Source organism: Lolium rigidum, chromosome 3, assembly GCF_022539505.1.
Source record: "Lolium rigidum isolate FL_2022 chromosome 3, APGP_CSIRO_Lrig_0.1, whole genome shotgun sequence".
Taxonomy (NCBI): Eukaryota; Viridiplantae; Streptophyta; class Magnoliopsida; order Poales; family Poaceae; genus Lolium; species Lolium rigidum.
In genome coordinates, this window is record NC_061510.1 from 39641403 (window position 1) to 39656198 (window position 14796).

At 49.8% G+C, this 14796-nt stretch overlaps 3 protein-coding genes and 1 non-coding gene across 4 annotated transcripts; 2 read left to right on the plus strand and 2 right to left on the minus strand.

Moving 5' to 3' along the window:
• Positions 1 to 3788: 3788 nt before the first annotated feature.
• On the plus strand, positions 3789 to 8425 carry LOC124701474 (DEAD-box ATP-dependent RNA helicase 38). Its single transcript, XM_047233542.1, has 7 exons — positions 3789 to 4163; positions 4253 to 4546; positions 4674 to 4901; positions 5517 to 5582; positions 6560 to 6961; positions 7031 to 7142; positions 8033 to 8425. The coding sequence occupies exons 1-7, from the start codon at positions 3891 to 3893 to the stop codon at positions 8182 to 8184; spliced, it is 1527 nt and encodes a 508-aa protein (XP_047089498.1). The 5' UTR covers positions 3789 to 3890; the 3' UTR covers positions 8185 to 8425.
• A 23-nt stretch (positions 8426 to 8448) lies between these two features.
• LOC124701475 (photosynthetic NDH subunit of subcomplex B 2, chloroplastic) lies at positions 8449 to 9923 on the minus strand. Its single transcript, XM_047233543.1, has 2 exons — positions 8914 to 9923; positions 8449 to 8815 (listed from the first exon to the last, which is right to left on the minus strand). The coding sequence occupies exons 1-2, from the start codon at positions 9793 to 9795 to the stop codon at positions 8621 to 8623; spliced, it is 1077 nt and encodes a 358-aa protein (XP_047089499.1). The 5' UTR covers positions 9796 to 9923; the 3' UTR covers positions 8449 to 8620.
• A 2858-nt stretch (positions 9924 to 12781) lies between these two features.
• Positions 12782 to 12865, plus strand: TRNAL-CAA. The gene has a single exon. It is a non-coding gene; the product is annotated as a tRNA-Leu (tRNA).
• Positions 12866 to 13770: 905 nt separating this feature from the next.
• LOC124694715 (glutathione transferase GST 23-like) lies at positions 13771 to 14551 on the minus strand. Its single transcript, XM_047227668.1, has 2 exons — positions 14231 to 14551; positions 13771 to 14151 (listed from the first exon to the last, which is right to left on the minus strand). The coding sequence occupies exons 1-2, from the start codon at positions 14549 to 14551 to the stop codon at positions 13771 to 13773; spliced, it is 702 nt and encodes a 233-aa protein (XP_047083624.1).
• Between the last annotated feature and the right edge of the window lie 245 nt (positions 14552 to 14796).

Below are 14796 nucleotides of genomic sequence, written 5' to 3' on the forward strand. Positions count from 1 at the left end.
GCCGCCTCTTCGCCTATATAAAGCCTCCGTCGCGAAAACCCTGACGCGAAGAACCACGATACGGAAAACCTTCCAGAGCCGCCGCCATCGCGAAGCCAAGATCTGGGGACAGGAGTCTCCGTTCCGGCACCTGCCGGAGCGGGAAGTGCCCCGGAAGGCTTCTCCATCGACACCGCTGCCATCTCCACCGCCATCTCCATCACCGCTGCTTGCTCCCATGAGGAGGGAGTAGTTCTCCATCGAGGCTCAGGGCTGTACCGGTAGCTATGTGGTTCATCTCTCTCCTATGTACTTCAATACAATAATCTCATGAGCTGCCTTACATGATTGAGATTCATATGATGATGCTTGTAATTTAGATGTTGTTATGCTAGTCAAGTGAGTTTTACTTATGTGATCTCCGGAGACTCCTTGTCCCACGTGTGTAAAGGTGACAGTGTGTGCACCGTGTGGGTCTCTTAGGCTATATTTCACAGAATACTTACTCACTGTTATGAATGGCGTAGTGAAGTGCTTATTTATATCTCTTTATGATTGCAATGTGTTTTGTATCACAATTTATCTATGTGCTACTCTAGTGATGTTATTAAAGTAGTCTATTCCTCCTGCACGGTGTAATGGTGACAGTGTGTGCATCCGTGTTAGTACTTGGCATATGCTATGATTATGATCTCTTGTAGATTGTGGAGTTACTTATCATTATGATAGTATTGATATGATCTATTCCTCCTACATAGTGTGAAGGTGACAGTGTGCATGCTGTGTTAGTACTTGGTTTAGTCGTGTTGATCTTTCTTGCACTCTAAGGTTATTTAAATATGAACATTGAATTGTGGAGCTTGTTAACTCCGGCATTGAGGGTTCGTGTAATCCTACGCAATGTGTTCATCATCCAACAAGAGTGTAGAGTATGCATTTATCTATTCTGTTATGTGATCAAAGTTGAGAGTGTCCACTAGTGAAAGTCTATTCCCTAGGCCTTGTTCCTAAATACTGCTATCGCTGCTTGTTTACTGTTTTACTGCGTTACTACTGCTGCGTTACTACTGCTGCGTTATCTGCTTGTTTACTGTCCTGGGCAAAGCACTTTTCTGGTGCCGTTGCTACTGCTTATTCATACCACTTGTATTTCACTATCTCTTCGCCGAACTAGTGCACCTATTAGGTGTGTTGGGGACACAAGAGACTTCTTGCTTTGTGGTTGCAGGGTTGCATGAGAGGGATATCTTTGACCTCTTCCTCCCTGAGATCGATAAACCTTGGGTAATCCACTTAAGGGAAACTTGCTATTGTTCTACAAACCTCTGCTCTTGGAGGCCCAACACTGTCTACAAGAATAGAAGCTCCCGTAGACATCACTCTGCGCTCAAGGTTTCACTGCCCTTTTAAATCATTTTGGAGGAGCCCAAGTGGACATAGGAATAAGGACCAGTTTCCAATCCCCATGGATTAATCATTTATTATTTGCTGATGATAGTCTTATTTTTATGAGTGCTAGTATTAGCAGTGGGGAAAGGATTAATGAGATTTTGCGTATCTATGGAGATTGCTCTGGACAGTGTGTTAACAAAGAAAAAAGTTCGATTTTTTTCAGTCCAAATACTGCAGATGCAGTTAGACAGAGTCTCAAGCTTACTCTTGGGATTACTGTGGAAGCATTTAGTGAGAGATATCTGGGTCTGCCCACAGCTGTGGGGCGCATTACAAGTGGATCTTTTGATCATATTGGAGAACGAATCAGAAGCAAGATTCAAGGTTGTGAGAGAATGTTTTCTTGTGCGGGACGGGAGGTCTTTTTGAAAACAGTAATTCAGGCCATTTCGATATACAGTATGAGCTGTTTTAAATTGACTAAAAAAGTATGCAAAGGCTTGACATCAAGCACTGGAAAATATTGGTGGAGCAGTTCCTTGGATCGACGATCATTGCATTGGGTCTCATGGAAAGAGCTCGCATCTCCAAAAATTAAAGGCGGAATGGGTTTTAGGGACCTGGAGCTTTTCAACTTGGCTTTGCTTGGAAACATGGATGGCGGTTGTTAACTAATCCTAATACCTTGTGTGCAAGGGTTTTGAAGGGGCGCTATTTTCCTAGCACGGATTTTTTGCAAGCTATGGTGCCTGCCAACTCCTCGGCAACTTGGAGGGCAATTGTAGCAGGCAAGGAGGCGCTTCAGCTTGGGCTGATCAAGCGCATAGGTGATGGCTCGTCGGTGTCAGTATGGATAGATAAATGGATTCCTAGTACCAGATCCATGATACCGTCGGAGCAGATTGGAGCGGATGAGATCAACACGGTTTCAGATCTAATTGATCATGACAGTGGACATTGGAAGGCTGCACTGATCCGATTGAATTTCATTGCTCCAGAAGCAGACGCCATATTGAATATTCCATTAAGGCGTGCGGGAGGGGAGGATTTCTGGGCCTGGTCTTTTGAAAAGTCAGGCATATATTCTGTTAAATCAGCGTATCGATCTCTAGTGAATCGCTACGAGCAATTGGCTCTAGATGAAGGGACGATCACCGAAACTTCAATGACCGAAAAACAGATGTGGAGTTTGCTCTGGAAGTTAAAAGTGTTGCCAAAGGTACGAGTATTTTGGTGGAGAGTTTTGCGTGGTATTCTGCCAATTGAAAGTATCTTGAAGCATAGGCATATTGCCCAATTAAGCAGATGCAAAATTTGCATGGCTGCGGATGAAGACCTGCTGCTTGCACTGATTTCTTCTGCGGTGCAAAAAGATTTTGGGAAGAAGCTCAATCATGGATGGACTTCACGCTACCAAGGCTTCACCCTAATACTTGGTCCAGAGACATCATGTGTGACCAGATGTTCTCGGAGCAGGAACGAGCGAAAATTATAACCACTATGTGGGCAATTTGGACTTCTAGAAATAGCTGGACACATGATCGTGGTAGCTTCAATCCGGCTCAGGCGTTGAAAATGGCCAAGGAGGCACTAGCTATTCTAGAACTGCCAAAGAAAGATGCAATGATCTTACCAGGTCATGGTTGGCGGCCTCCTGATGTAGATTCAGTTAAAATTAATACTGATGGAGGCTTGTCTTTAGAAGCTCGTACATGAGGTGCTGGTAGGGTGGCGCGATCACACTCAACCCTCCTTGGAGCTTGGAGTAAACCCTATCCTGGGGTTACAGATCCTCTCGTCACTGAAGCCTTGGCTCTTCGCGACGGCGTCATGTTTGCTCGCTTACGAGGTTATTTGAAGGTGGTGATGGAGACCGACTGCCTGGAGGTGGTGAACCTCTGGAATACTCGTCACGACTCCCGTTCAGTCGTGGCACCTATCCTAGTAGAAATTGGAGAGCTATCTGTTTACTTTTCTTCTTTTGTAATTCAACATGTATCTAGATCGGTCAATCACCCGGCTCATCTGTGTGCTAAACGTGCTTGCACACTGATGGTGACGGATAGTTGGATCGGTGTTACCCCGGACTTTCTGGCCATCAGCCTTCAAGCTGATTTGGCTGGAGCTATTCTAGATGAATAAAAGCTCTCTGAATTCCCTGCAAAAAAAAAGGGTATATACTGTGTTTTTCACACAAAAAATGAGGTCACCCTAAAAAAGTGGAAGTTTTTTTTCGGCAAGTAAAAAAAGTGACAGCTGAGTCGAGTATGTGCAGCCTCGGCCCAAACACCAAATCTGCGGTAGTGGGCCGAGGCACTCTGGCCCATCACGCGTATTAACCGCCTGTGTCGCGTAAATCATAAGCAGAGCAGCGTCTGCTCCGCTTATATGCTAAGCTAATTTACTCGCGCAGCGCAATATAAATCCCCATCCAAATCGGAGGATCGAACCAATAATAAATCCCAAACCGACTAAAAACTTCAGCTCTCGTTCTGCCGATTTCCTCTCGATCTGCTCCGATGGCCGACGGCGCCGCCAAGCCCGAGCCGGAGAAGAAGTCCTGGGCCGACGTTGAGGAGGAAGAGGAGGCCAAGGCCAAGGCAGAGGCAGAGGCCGACCTCGCCGCCGCCGCCGCCGCCCCCTCCTCTTCGTCCGCCGTCACCGAGCCGGAGGTGGAAGCGCAGGCGAAGCAGATCGAGGCGCTCTCGCTCACCGTGCCGGACGACGAAGGCGGCAGCGGCGCCGAGGGCCCGCCTCTGCTCGATGACTCCGACGACTCCCAAATCCAAGCCGTACGCGCTCTTGCTCTGCTCTCTCCCCTCCCCCGGTGCCCGCTGGCCCCGATGCCGGTCGCCTGATTTGGTGTTTTGGTGCTCTCCAGGTGACCTCGGGCGGCACGGTGTACGAGTCGGCGACGACCTTCGAGGACGTGAACCTCACGCCCGAGCTGCTCAAGGGGCTGCACGAGGAGATGGGCTTCAGCCGCCCCAGCAAGATCCAGGCCATCACGCTCCCCATGATCCTCACGCCGCCACACAAGGACCTCGTCGCGCAGGCGCACAACGGCTCCGGCAAGACCACCTGCTTCGTCCTCGGCATGCTCAGCCGCGTCGACCCCAACCGCAAGGTCCCACAGGCCATCTGCATCTGCCCCACCAGGGAGCTCGCCCAGCAGGTCTGATATGCTCTCTCGTCTGGTTATTGGTGTTGACCCTGCAGTGTGGACTACTACTGTATTGCTTGGTCCTGCTATTTCTGCCCTGTAATGTAATGTACTGAATCTGATTGGCTGGCCTGTGCAGAATAAATCTGTGCTCATGAGGATGGGCAAGTTTACCGGCATTACCTGTGCCTGCGCCATCCCGCCCGCCCAGAAAGATTATGTGCCCATCTCCAGGATGGCTCCAGTCACCGATCAGATCGTCATTGGCACTTCTGGGACGCTCATGAAGTGGATTGGCAACAAGAAGCTTTCCACTAGGGACATCAAGATTCTTGTCTTCGATGAGGCAGACCATATGCTTGCTGAGGTACATTTCGCTTCTCTTCTCATTTTTATCAATTAATAAGTCCTTAATAATATACATAAGGACATCAAGACTTTCTGAGGTTCATAAGGACCTTTACGGATAGGTGTTTAATTTATTGTAAGCCGTATGTTAACGAGGAAGCAAGAAAGATCCACACGGGCTTTGTAAAGGGCATGGATCACAATATTTATTCGAGTCTTGACATCCTTGTTAGAAATAGAGCATATATTTCTTAGCAGAAAATATTGATAAGGATAAGTCCCTTAGACCTTCCCTTCCTTTTGTCTGATGACCTAGTAAGTAACCTCAGGGAGCAAAGCAGTGGCACTAATTTTCTATGCTTACCACTAACCTGCTATGGTGTTGTAGTTAAGTAGATTCGAACGAATCAGATCACGAATGAATGCTAACCGTGAAACTCGTACTTTCTAGTGGGCATGAAGGGTCATCATGGTGTTGTTATTAGATGTGATGACTCTCTTAGTCCCTGTTGTGTCTGAGTGGATGAAAAGAACAGAAGGCATAGATTATTATGCAATTTCCAAAGAGTAAACTAGCTGCTTTTATGATATAATAATATGTCCAGTTTCTTATGCTGGTGAGTGCTTCTTGCAGGAAGGCTTTAAGGCTGATTCTGACAGGATCATGAAGGATCTAAAAAGAAATCAAGCTGGCTGCCAGGTAAACTTGTTTTACTCCGTTGACTCTTTTGACTTTCTGATGGTAGAATCACATGCAACAGCATGCACCTTGGATACAGTTCAAAATCTGATGGGAATTCTTGTGTCCATCATGTGTTCTAAAGAATATATTTTGAATCCTTTACTTTGTATATGCTCATGTGCTGCTTTGGTGATGCAGTGGACTGTATTTCAATGTTGCAAGTTTTTCTAATTTTCATATTCATTTTCGTTAATTTTGGAACAACTAATATTCATGCATGGGGCCTCTTTGAAGTTGCTAGTTTTAGGACTTACAGGAGAATCCTATGCTTGTTCTATGTAATTGGTAGGGGCTAGGGTTCTACCGGGTCTAGGGCGGAGGTTGTAAGGGTGGAAGTGAGGGCGGAGAGGCTGGAGGGCTCGGCGCCGGCGGCTGGGCGCCGTCGCGGAGGAAGGAGGCGGCGGCTAGGGTTGGGTGCGGCTGGGCGCAGGGGGTCTCCCGTCTCCCTTCAGGAGACGAGACAGTATGATACTGAATATTTGTCTGATTAATCTCGAAGGGATACAAGTGTTTATATAGGAGGACGGCCTCCTCTAAACCCTAATTTACTTGGGCTAAGCCCCTAATTTACTTGGGCTAAGCCCATAACTAGCCACTAGTGGGCTTCCTGCGTGTATAGGTCAAACCGACCATAACAGTAATTGCCTAATTTTCTATTTTGGAACTCCTATTATGATAATCTTATTATGGCAACCAGCGTTACTGCCTTTAGGTCTATGTATTAATGCCACCAGTTTTCAACTAAACTTGTTATCCATGTGGTGAATAACCTTTTTGAATGCTTGTAAGTTATAACTGTTGGCATAATTTTAATGGCTGTACCATTCAACTAGCCTTAGATGTATATATTATTGCTAATTTCTTGGTTAGTTGTGTTTGTTTCTTTTTCCATATGGTACCTGTTCTTCTACTTATCTGAATTCTTTTTGTGCTAGGTGCTTCTCTTTTCTGCGACCTTCAACGATAAAGTGAAGGATTTTGTCACAGGTGTTATTAAGGACGGAAACCAAATATTTGTGAAAAAGGAAGATCTTACTTTGGAGAAAGTAAAGCAATATAAAGTCCGAGTCCCTGACGAGGCAGCCAAAATAGAGGTTATAAGGGACAAGATCCTTGAGTTTGGGCAAAAGGTTGGACAGGTTATCATATTTGTCAGAACAAGGATAAGTACTAAGAATGTTCATAATGCTTTGACAAAAGAGGACTATGTGTGCTCCTCAATTCAAGGAAGTCTAGACCAATCAGAAAGGGAAAAAGTAATACAGGAGTTCAAAGATGGGTATACCAAGGTTCTTATATCAACTGATGTTCTTGCTCGAGGTTTTGACCAAGCACAGGTACTATTTGCGCCACACTATACATACGTACAAATGATGTTTCTCCTTCTAACGTTCTTCCTCTTAAAGGTTAACCTGGTTATCAACTATGACATGCCGATCAAGTTTAATACGAGAGATGAACCCGATTATGAGGTGTACCTGCACAGAATTGGCAGAGCTGGGCGCTTTGGTCGAAAAGGTAAATTTATGTCAACCACTTCATGGCTCATTCTTTCCAAATGAAATATAGGGATAGATGACTATATTTGTTTTTCTGGCATTGCATCAAATGAAGATTAGTGGGTCTCGCATGCAGTCACTGTAAGCATATTGGTTAACATTGTGACAGACGATTATAGGAATCAAATTGCCCTGGGATAATGGCAGACTGAACCTGTTATCAGTGATAAGCAAACATGCTACATTTAGTCAATCGTAATGCCTCTTTGTTCTAGTCTTAGATTAATAAACTTCTCAACATAATAAGTTTGCCACGACTACAAGTATAATATAACGGAGGTAGTAGAACTGATGTGACCATTGTTTCTCGATTATGGATGGTCATGTGTGTTTCTTCATTATCATTGTTTCTTTAGAGGTTGCTTCCTGTTTCTGGATAATTGTAAACTGGTTTGCTTGAATTGTTTTCATGATTTATCAGCTTGATACACATCTAGGGGGGTTAGCGCTGGAATTTGGCTGATCATAAGAATTTGTTATGCCCAATTATCAGCTAATCAGATTAATATAATCATACGATCCCACTGCTTATTTTGAGGCCTATATTTACTGTCTGGAGGAGCCGAGATCGATCTCCCCGTTAGCCTTGGAATCTGGCTGATCATAAGAATTTGTTAAGCCCAATTATCAGCTAATCACATTAATATAATCGTACTATCACACTGCTTATTTTGAGGCCTATATTTACTGACTGGAGGAGCCGAGATCAATCTCCCCGTTAGCCTTGGAATTTGGCTGATCAGAAGAATTTGTTAAGCCCAATTATCAGCTAATCACATTAATGTAATCCTACTATCCCATTGATTATTTTGAGGCCTATATTTCTAACTGAATCGTTGATGGTGGCAGGAGCTGTGTTCAACCTGCTATCTGGTGGGACTGATGATGTCGTGATGACGAAGATTGAGAACTACTTCCAGCACAAAGTACCTGAGGTACCCAACTGGAAAAGCGAGGATAATTTTGAGACTGCACTTAAGGACGCTGGTTTACTTGAGTAAACACCCTGAAGAAATATTTGGCAGCAGATGCGTGCCTGGCTTCGGGACAACTTTGGCTTATGTGATTACTTGGTTGCCAGCATTTGGTCCTTTGTGTACCAGATAGTTGTGTCAGGAGTTCTGTGGATTATGTTGAGATTTTCCCCAACAGTTCCGAAGCAATGAATCCAATCTTGTGTGCATGTAATCGATTTGTATGCTTGCTATTTTCCAAAGCATATATTACTTCTTTCCACGTTTACCTGTTGTCTCGACACGAGAAAATGTATTTTCATTTGCAATTTCATTTGTGCGTTGCTTATGGCAACAAAAGGAGGCAGTAATCTACTCACTGCATGTGTGTAAATTGGTGGCATTGGGGAATTACAGAGGACATACGATATTCGGCCACATGTGTACACGATTTCTTATAACTCTGTTTGCTCGAGAATAAGAGTTACAAATTGTCGTGCTCGATGACCTGCGCCCCCCTCCACTCCTCGCCGGGGGCGACGACGACGGGCACCAGTATGGACGCCGGCCCGGTACACAGGAAGTAGTCCTCGCCGAACTTTTCGTACATACCTCCTGGGCTGCTCAGGTACATGTCCTCGAACCCCATCTTTATCAGCCTGAACCCGAGACCGCTATACTGCAAAATCAATCGCGGAGCATCGTGACGGTCAGTGGGTGAGCAATTGATCCATGACTCTTCAAGATGCATCATATGGGCTGTAGTAGCATGGTTACCTGATCGATGGTGGTGAACTTGGAAGGCGCGGTGTTGTAGATGCGCTTCTTCCTCTCCTCCGGCGGCGCCGCGTACACCCTACTCACCTTCTTCTTCAGAACCGTGTAGAGGTTCTCCTCGACGGTCCAGGCGCCCTGCCGGGGCTCCTCGTCGCCACCGCCGCCGAACCATCCGGATTCCTCCCGCTTCATGGCCTCCGCGGGGGTGAGCAGCGCGAACCCAGACGCCGGCGGCGGGTGGGAGCAGTAGGGGCAGCCCTGGAACCCCTCCACCGCCGTGCCCCGCCTCTTGTCGAACCTGATGTGGCTCAGCACCGCGCTGGTCAGCTCCACCGGCTTGCTCCCGTTGTTCTTCACGATCACCGCCGTCGCCATGCTCAGCTCGTACAGCGTCACCACGTACGACACCTCCAGCGTCCCGCCTTTCCCGGCGCTGCACCCCAGCTCCACCTGCACCGCGTCGTACGAGTCGGAGTCCGCGTCCGTCACCGACCACTCGGACCCGGCGAGGAGCGACGCCGAGCTGGACGACGACGCGTCGTTGAGCACGAGGCCGACGCCGCCCTTGACGGCGTCGGCGCCGGCGACGGTGTGGAGCACCTCCCGGTAGGAGAGCTCGTCCTTCCAGTACACCTTGGGCCGGTACGACGTGACCAGCCCGTCGTTGAGCCGGACCTGCAGCGAGCTCCCGTTGCGCACGCTCAGCTCGGCCGTGGGCGCGCCCGTGGCGTCCGTGCCGAACTTGAGGCCCTTCCGGCCGAACGCCTCCTCCAGCTGGGACGTCTGCACGGCGGCGGGCACAACGCCGGAAGCTGCTCGCGCGATGGTAGCCAGCCGGGGTGAGGCCGGGAGGTGGAGCGGGAGGAAGGAGGCGGCGGCCATTGGCGTTAGAGTGGAGTGAGTGGCAGGAGAAGGGGAAGGCTGGGTTCGGATTCCTTCCCCTGGAGAATTCCCAGCTGATCTCACTGCAGCCTCATATCCACGGCTTCAGGATAGGTGGTTTCGAACCTCCCTTGTCGTCTCGTCTCCTTGCTCACCGCCTCCCTCCCGCTCTTTTTTTCTGCCTAGGTACGATAGGGACAGCTCAATTCCCGACTGAGCAGAGTAGAACAGAATGTTTAGATTTGCATTTTTTTTTTTTAAAAATGCGGGCAAAAGATTTACTCTATTCCATTAATTAAGAAGGGAATGTAACAAAAATACAATCAATGCAACCATATTACAACAAACTTTACTCTCCCTGCATCAAATACCCATGTGCTTGGCCTCCCCTAGCACCCAATGCTTAGACTCTTCTTTAATCTTTTTTTTTTGAAGAAAAGGCAGTCGAATCTGCCATCCGATTAGATAGATAGAGTGCGACCCAGTTTATAAGGGAAACTGGGTCCAAAAACCATACAGTGCCCGGTTTATAAGGAAAACCGAGACCAAAAACCGCACAAGCGAAGAGTCCCGTCATCCACACAACGCAGGCTACCAACGCAACAAACACACCTCTATCTCCGGGGCCGCCGCCCCGACGTACCATCCAGAGCAACCTTCGCATTGCTCGAAGACGAACCAGACGGGTCGACAAACTCGCTGTCCACACAGATATCCAAGTCGCCATCCAAGCACCATGCTTTCGGGGCCGCCGCCCCGACGTAGCAACCAGGACGACCTTCGCATAGCCCGAAGACGAACCAGCCGGGTCGAAGACCTTGCCGCCCACGCAGCCCCAGAAACGCCACCCAAAACCAAGCAGCGCCACGACCCCGCCCCATAGGGCCGCTGCCGCAAAGGAGATCAAGGCCGCCGCCTCGAAGTGCCACCACCGTCCAGGACCGCCGCCCTGGCGTCCGTTGCCCTAGACCACATAGCCATGTGCCCCACCGCCGAGAACCCGTCGCACCGCAAAGGCCAAGAGCTCCAAGGCGACCCCTCCAACAAGATAATGACGCGTCCGTCACCGTCGCCCGCTCCCGATGGAGCTTAGATTTTCACCCGGAGAACTTGAAGCCACTCGCGTCGGTCGGGATCGGAACTCCACAACGACGCCAACAAGAAGGGATACGACGCCCGAAGGCGCCGCCATCATCGGCACAGACCGGAGTCGGTGCAAGGCTTTCACCCGGAGTTCGAACCCAAACGCGAAGATTTGGGGAACCGCTGGGAGGCAGCAAGACCATGTCGTCGACCACCATCTTTACCGCAAGACCATCCACCGCTGCACCTCACGCCGCGGCAAATGCTCTCCCTGGCCGCGCCCAAAGCCGCAGCCGCCGCTCCGGGGCCGCCGCCCCGGCATCCTCGCCCGCCTCTGGAGCATGCCAACCGAAGGAGGAAAGCCCCCCCAAGCAGCGGCCACCACCCCCGCATCTCCTCCCCGCATACGCATGGCCAGGCCCCGTCTTCCCCAGGTCTGGCCGCCAAGCAGCAAGGCGAGCTGCCCGGCAACCGCATCCGCCCTGGCCCGCCTGGCCCAAGCCGAGCCCAGATCGGGCCCGCATCGCCGCCGCCATCCGCAGCGCCCGGGCCGCCGCGCGCCCACCAGCATCAACCTCCCCAGCGCCACCTCCTCCTCCAGCCGCCATGGAAGCCCGCAACGAATCCCGCTGGCACGGGTTCCCCAATCCCGTGTGCAGCCCCTCCCGGCCGGAGGAGAAACGGGTCCTGTCGTCGCCGGCTCCGCGCGGGCTTTGCCTGACGGAGCACACCGACGACGACAGAGAAGGAGGTGGGTGGGGTTGCGGTGGTGGCTGGCCGGGATTTGCTCCGCCGCCCGTGTCGCCTAGGGGAGGGAGCGACGCGGGGGTATCTTCTGTTTTTCCACTCTGAAATGCTCTTCTTTAATCTTTTGGAAGATTACCAAAGGTGGGGTTTGCTTGTTCTTGAATGTCTGGGCATTCCTTTTATTCCGAAGCTCCCAAGAAACTAGAAGAGTGATGGAGGTCAAATCCTTCCGCTTTGTCAAATTACCCCACCATATGTGAATAGATTGGAGGTCAAGAAGATGTAAGCCAAGACAATCCAGGATGAGACCCCAAAGCCTAATGGTGTACCTACAAGTTACAAAGAGCTGGTCCACCGACCCCAACACCTTATTGCAAAAGGGGGCAATTCCCGCTATTTGGCCATCCTCTCTTCTACAAGCGGTCGTTCGTCCAAAGCCTATTTTGCACCGCAAGCCAAGCGAACAACTTAATTTTAGGAGGGGCCCAAATCCTCCAAACCGAAGAGCTAACGGGAGACGAAATAGGTCCAAAGAATTGTGCCTTATACGCGGAGTTAGAAGAATATTGGCCACTATCGGTGGTTCCAAATAATCTCGTTCAACGCGCCATCTTGAAGTGTAACGTCCCTAAGCTTAGTCCATAGGAAGATGTATTGGCGGATATGCTCCAGAGTAGTCTGCGGCCATGTTGATCTTGGAGGGCAAACCATTATTGTGCAGAGCTTTTTTCACACTCGAATGCTTCCTTATGGAGATGTTGAAGATGAGGGGTGCAACATCAACTGGCTTCAGTTTTGCAATTCAAAAATCCGTAGGCTTCCGTTTTTATTCAGAACTCAGAACCCCATGTCAAATGCAACACTGATCCTAGTACGAATAGTAGAAGGTGATGACTTCTGAGGATGTTTTACTTTTCTTTTGTCGTCTTTCTAGCTTCCTTCACCTGTAAACTACAGGCTGTTTTTTTTTTTGCCTGGTTTCGTGCAAGCAGTTGAACCCCCTCCCTGTCGGTCTATAAGAGAAAAGCAAAGTCTTCACATTGACAGTAAGCACTGGCTTTCAATTTCAAATGGCAGTTGGAATTTTCGGACGGTGGTATATGTGGTAAAGTATAATCTGGATAAGTAAATTACGCAACACAAGTTAGCATCCAAAGTCAGGATGGCCGAGTGGTCTAAGGCGCCAGACTCAAGTTCTGGTCCTCTTACGAGGGCGTGGGTTCAAACCCCACTTCTGACAAATTCTTTTTCAAACTTTTTTGTCCAGATTTCAGTTTACCTTTTACAGACTTGAATGAACAATCACGCCTTCATTACATTACAATGAGAGAAAGAGAGAAAAAAATGCAATGATCTCTGCTGTCAACCCCAGTTTTTTTTTGTTTGCAATTCATCTCCACGCCACTCTTGATTCCCATTTGGCATTTGCTAAGTTCCATGCATCGCCTTCATTCAGCAGATGTCGCTGGCAGCAAGGCGCGGAGCCCCCCTAGTTGGCAGATGGTGTGCTTGCTCACACTAGCTTGGGCCGCCAGGGCGCCAGGCAGTAGAGCCAGCGATGCCCTCTTCTGAATTCAAAGTGTTAGACTTTTAATCTTGTCGCATCTTTTAGCTACAGTAGTTTGTTTTAGTCAGCAAATAACAGCTGTGCCTGTACAGCGCGAACTAGTCTTTACATTCAGTTAGTGTAGCCGTAGTTTCAGGCAGCTAGTATCTAACGTGGGATGGCACGTTGTTGTGATAGTTAGCTGCATGTAAGGGAGTTGTGATTGGAGTGGTCGTGGGATGGCACGACCTGAATACTCGGTCCAATTACCAGTTTTAGCTGAGGTTGTTAGTAACCGAACAAATAAATAGAAGAGAAAGAGAAAATGTGGTACGGTGGAACACCACACCAAAAACTGCCCTGTGTCTCTGTCTAAAGTTCAGTTTCGTCAGAGATTGTGTCTTCATTGGCAACTACACAAAGTGCTTCACGCGATCTGTTAAACTGACGGTCTGACACTCTATAGTTTAGGGGCAAAACAGCGAAAATAACACTTTAATTCAATTTATTTGCATGCTAACCCGGCCTCTCCAAAGCACGAAAGAACGGATCACCGGCGCAGCAAGATCGTGTGCCTGCGCACACGGCACACACAGACACTACATTCGTTTCCGCGTCATTGCCCTGGCAATGGACACGTACCTCTCCTTCTTCGTGGCCATCGCGGCAAGCAGCGCCTCCCTGTCCGGCAGGCACGGCCTCACGGCCTCGTCCGCCGTGTACTCGCTCGCCCACCGGCACAGCGCTGGGTGCTCGTCGTCGCCCAGCAAGCGCACCCCGGCGATCTCCTCGAACACGCCCAGCCAGTGCGCGATCCCGCCGGCGGCCACGTCGAGGAACCCGACGCGGTCGGCGCCGAAGAACCTTTTTCCCTCGAGCTGCGCCTCCAAGAGCGTCAGGTTCGCCTTCGCCTCCGTCGCCGCCGCCTCCCGCGCCTCGCCGTCCTCCGCCCACAGCGCCATCCACGCCGATCTCCAGCACTGCGCACGGTCACCGCATTAGTGACACTGTGACACAGTTCGATCATGTCAGTCACTAGCTAATTAATCCGATGATCACCTTCTCGTCGATGAAGCGTGCCCAGAAGCGGGCGGTGGCCCTGGCGTGCGGGTCGGCCGGCAGGAGCGCGGGTCCGTGGACGAACGCCTCGTCGACGTACTGGACGATGACGAGCGACTCGCAGATGGCCGGACGCCGGTCGCCGTGGAGGAGCACCGGCACCTTCTTGTGGACCGGGTTGTGCTCCAGTAGCAGCTCGCTCTTGTTGCTGAGGTCTTCCTCGATGAACTCGTAGGGGACCCGCTTGAGCCGCAGGGCCACCTCGGCGCGGTGGACGAGCGGGCTGCTGAAAATGCCAATGAGCTTGACCGGTTCCGACATCCTCGGCTCGGTGCTTCCTGCTCGATTTCTCCTAGTTAGCTTAGCTCCGGCCTGAGCTGGACTGAGTATATATTTGGCGCCATGAAAGTTACCCTGTGGCTCCAGCCTCCGCGTCAAAGTTTCGGCGACGGTTACAACCGTGTGAGTCACTGAGTGAGACAAGGTGCTTAAACCATGAATAACTGACGTGCATCGTCCGGCCGGCCCGACCAATTTCATAACCGAGAGCACTGGCTTCATTTTTT

Coding starts and splice junctions, on each gene's coding strand:
- LOC124701474 (XM_047233542.1), top strand. CDS start 3,891: ATGGCCGACGGCGCCGCCAAGCCCGAGCCGGAGAAGAAGTCCTGGGCC. Junction 4,164..4,252: donor ACGACTCCCAAATCCAAGCC/GTACGCGCTCTT, acceptor GGTGCTCTCCAG/GTGACCTCGGGCGGCACGGT. Junction 6,962..7,030: donor GAGGTTTTGACCAAGCACAG/GTACTATTTGCG, acceptor TTCCTCTTAAAG/GTTAACCTGGTTATCAACTA.
- LOC124701475 (XM_047233543.1), bottom strand. CDS start 9,795: ATGGCCGCCGCCTCCTTCCTCCCGCTCCACCTCCCGGCCTCACCCCGG. Junction 8,816..8,913: donor AGTTCACCACCATCGATCAG/GTAACCATGCTA, acceptor TTGATTTTGCAG/TATAGCGGTCTCGGGTTCAG.
- LOC124694715 (XM_047227668.1), bottom strand. CDS start 14,551: ATGTCGGAACCGGTCAAGCTCATTGGCATTTTCAGCAGCCCGCTCGTC. Junction 14,152..14,230: donor CACGCTTCATCGACGAGAAG/GTGATCATCGGA, acceptor GACCGTGCGCAG/TGCTGGAGATCGGCGTGGAT.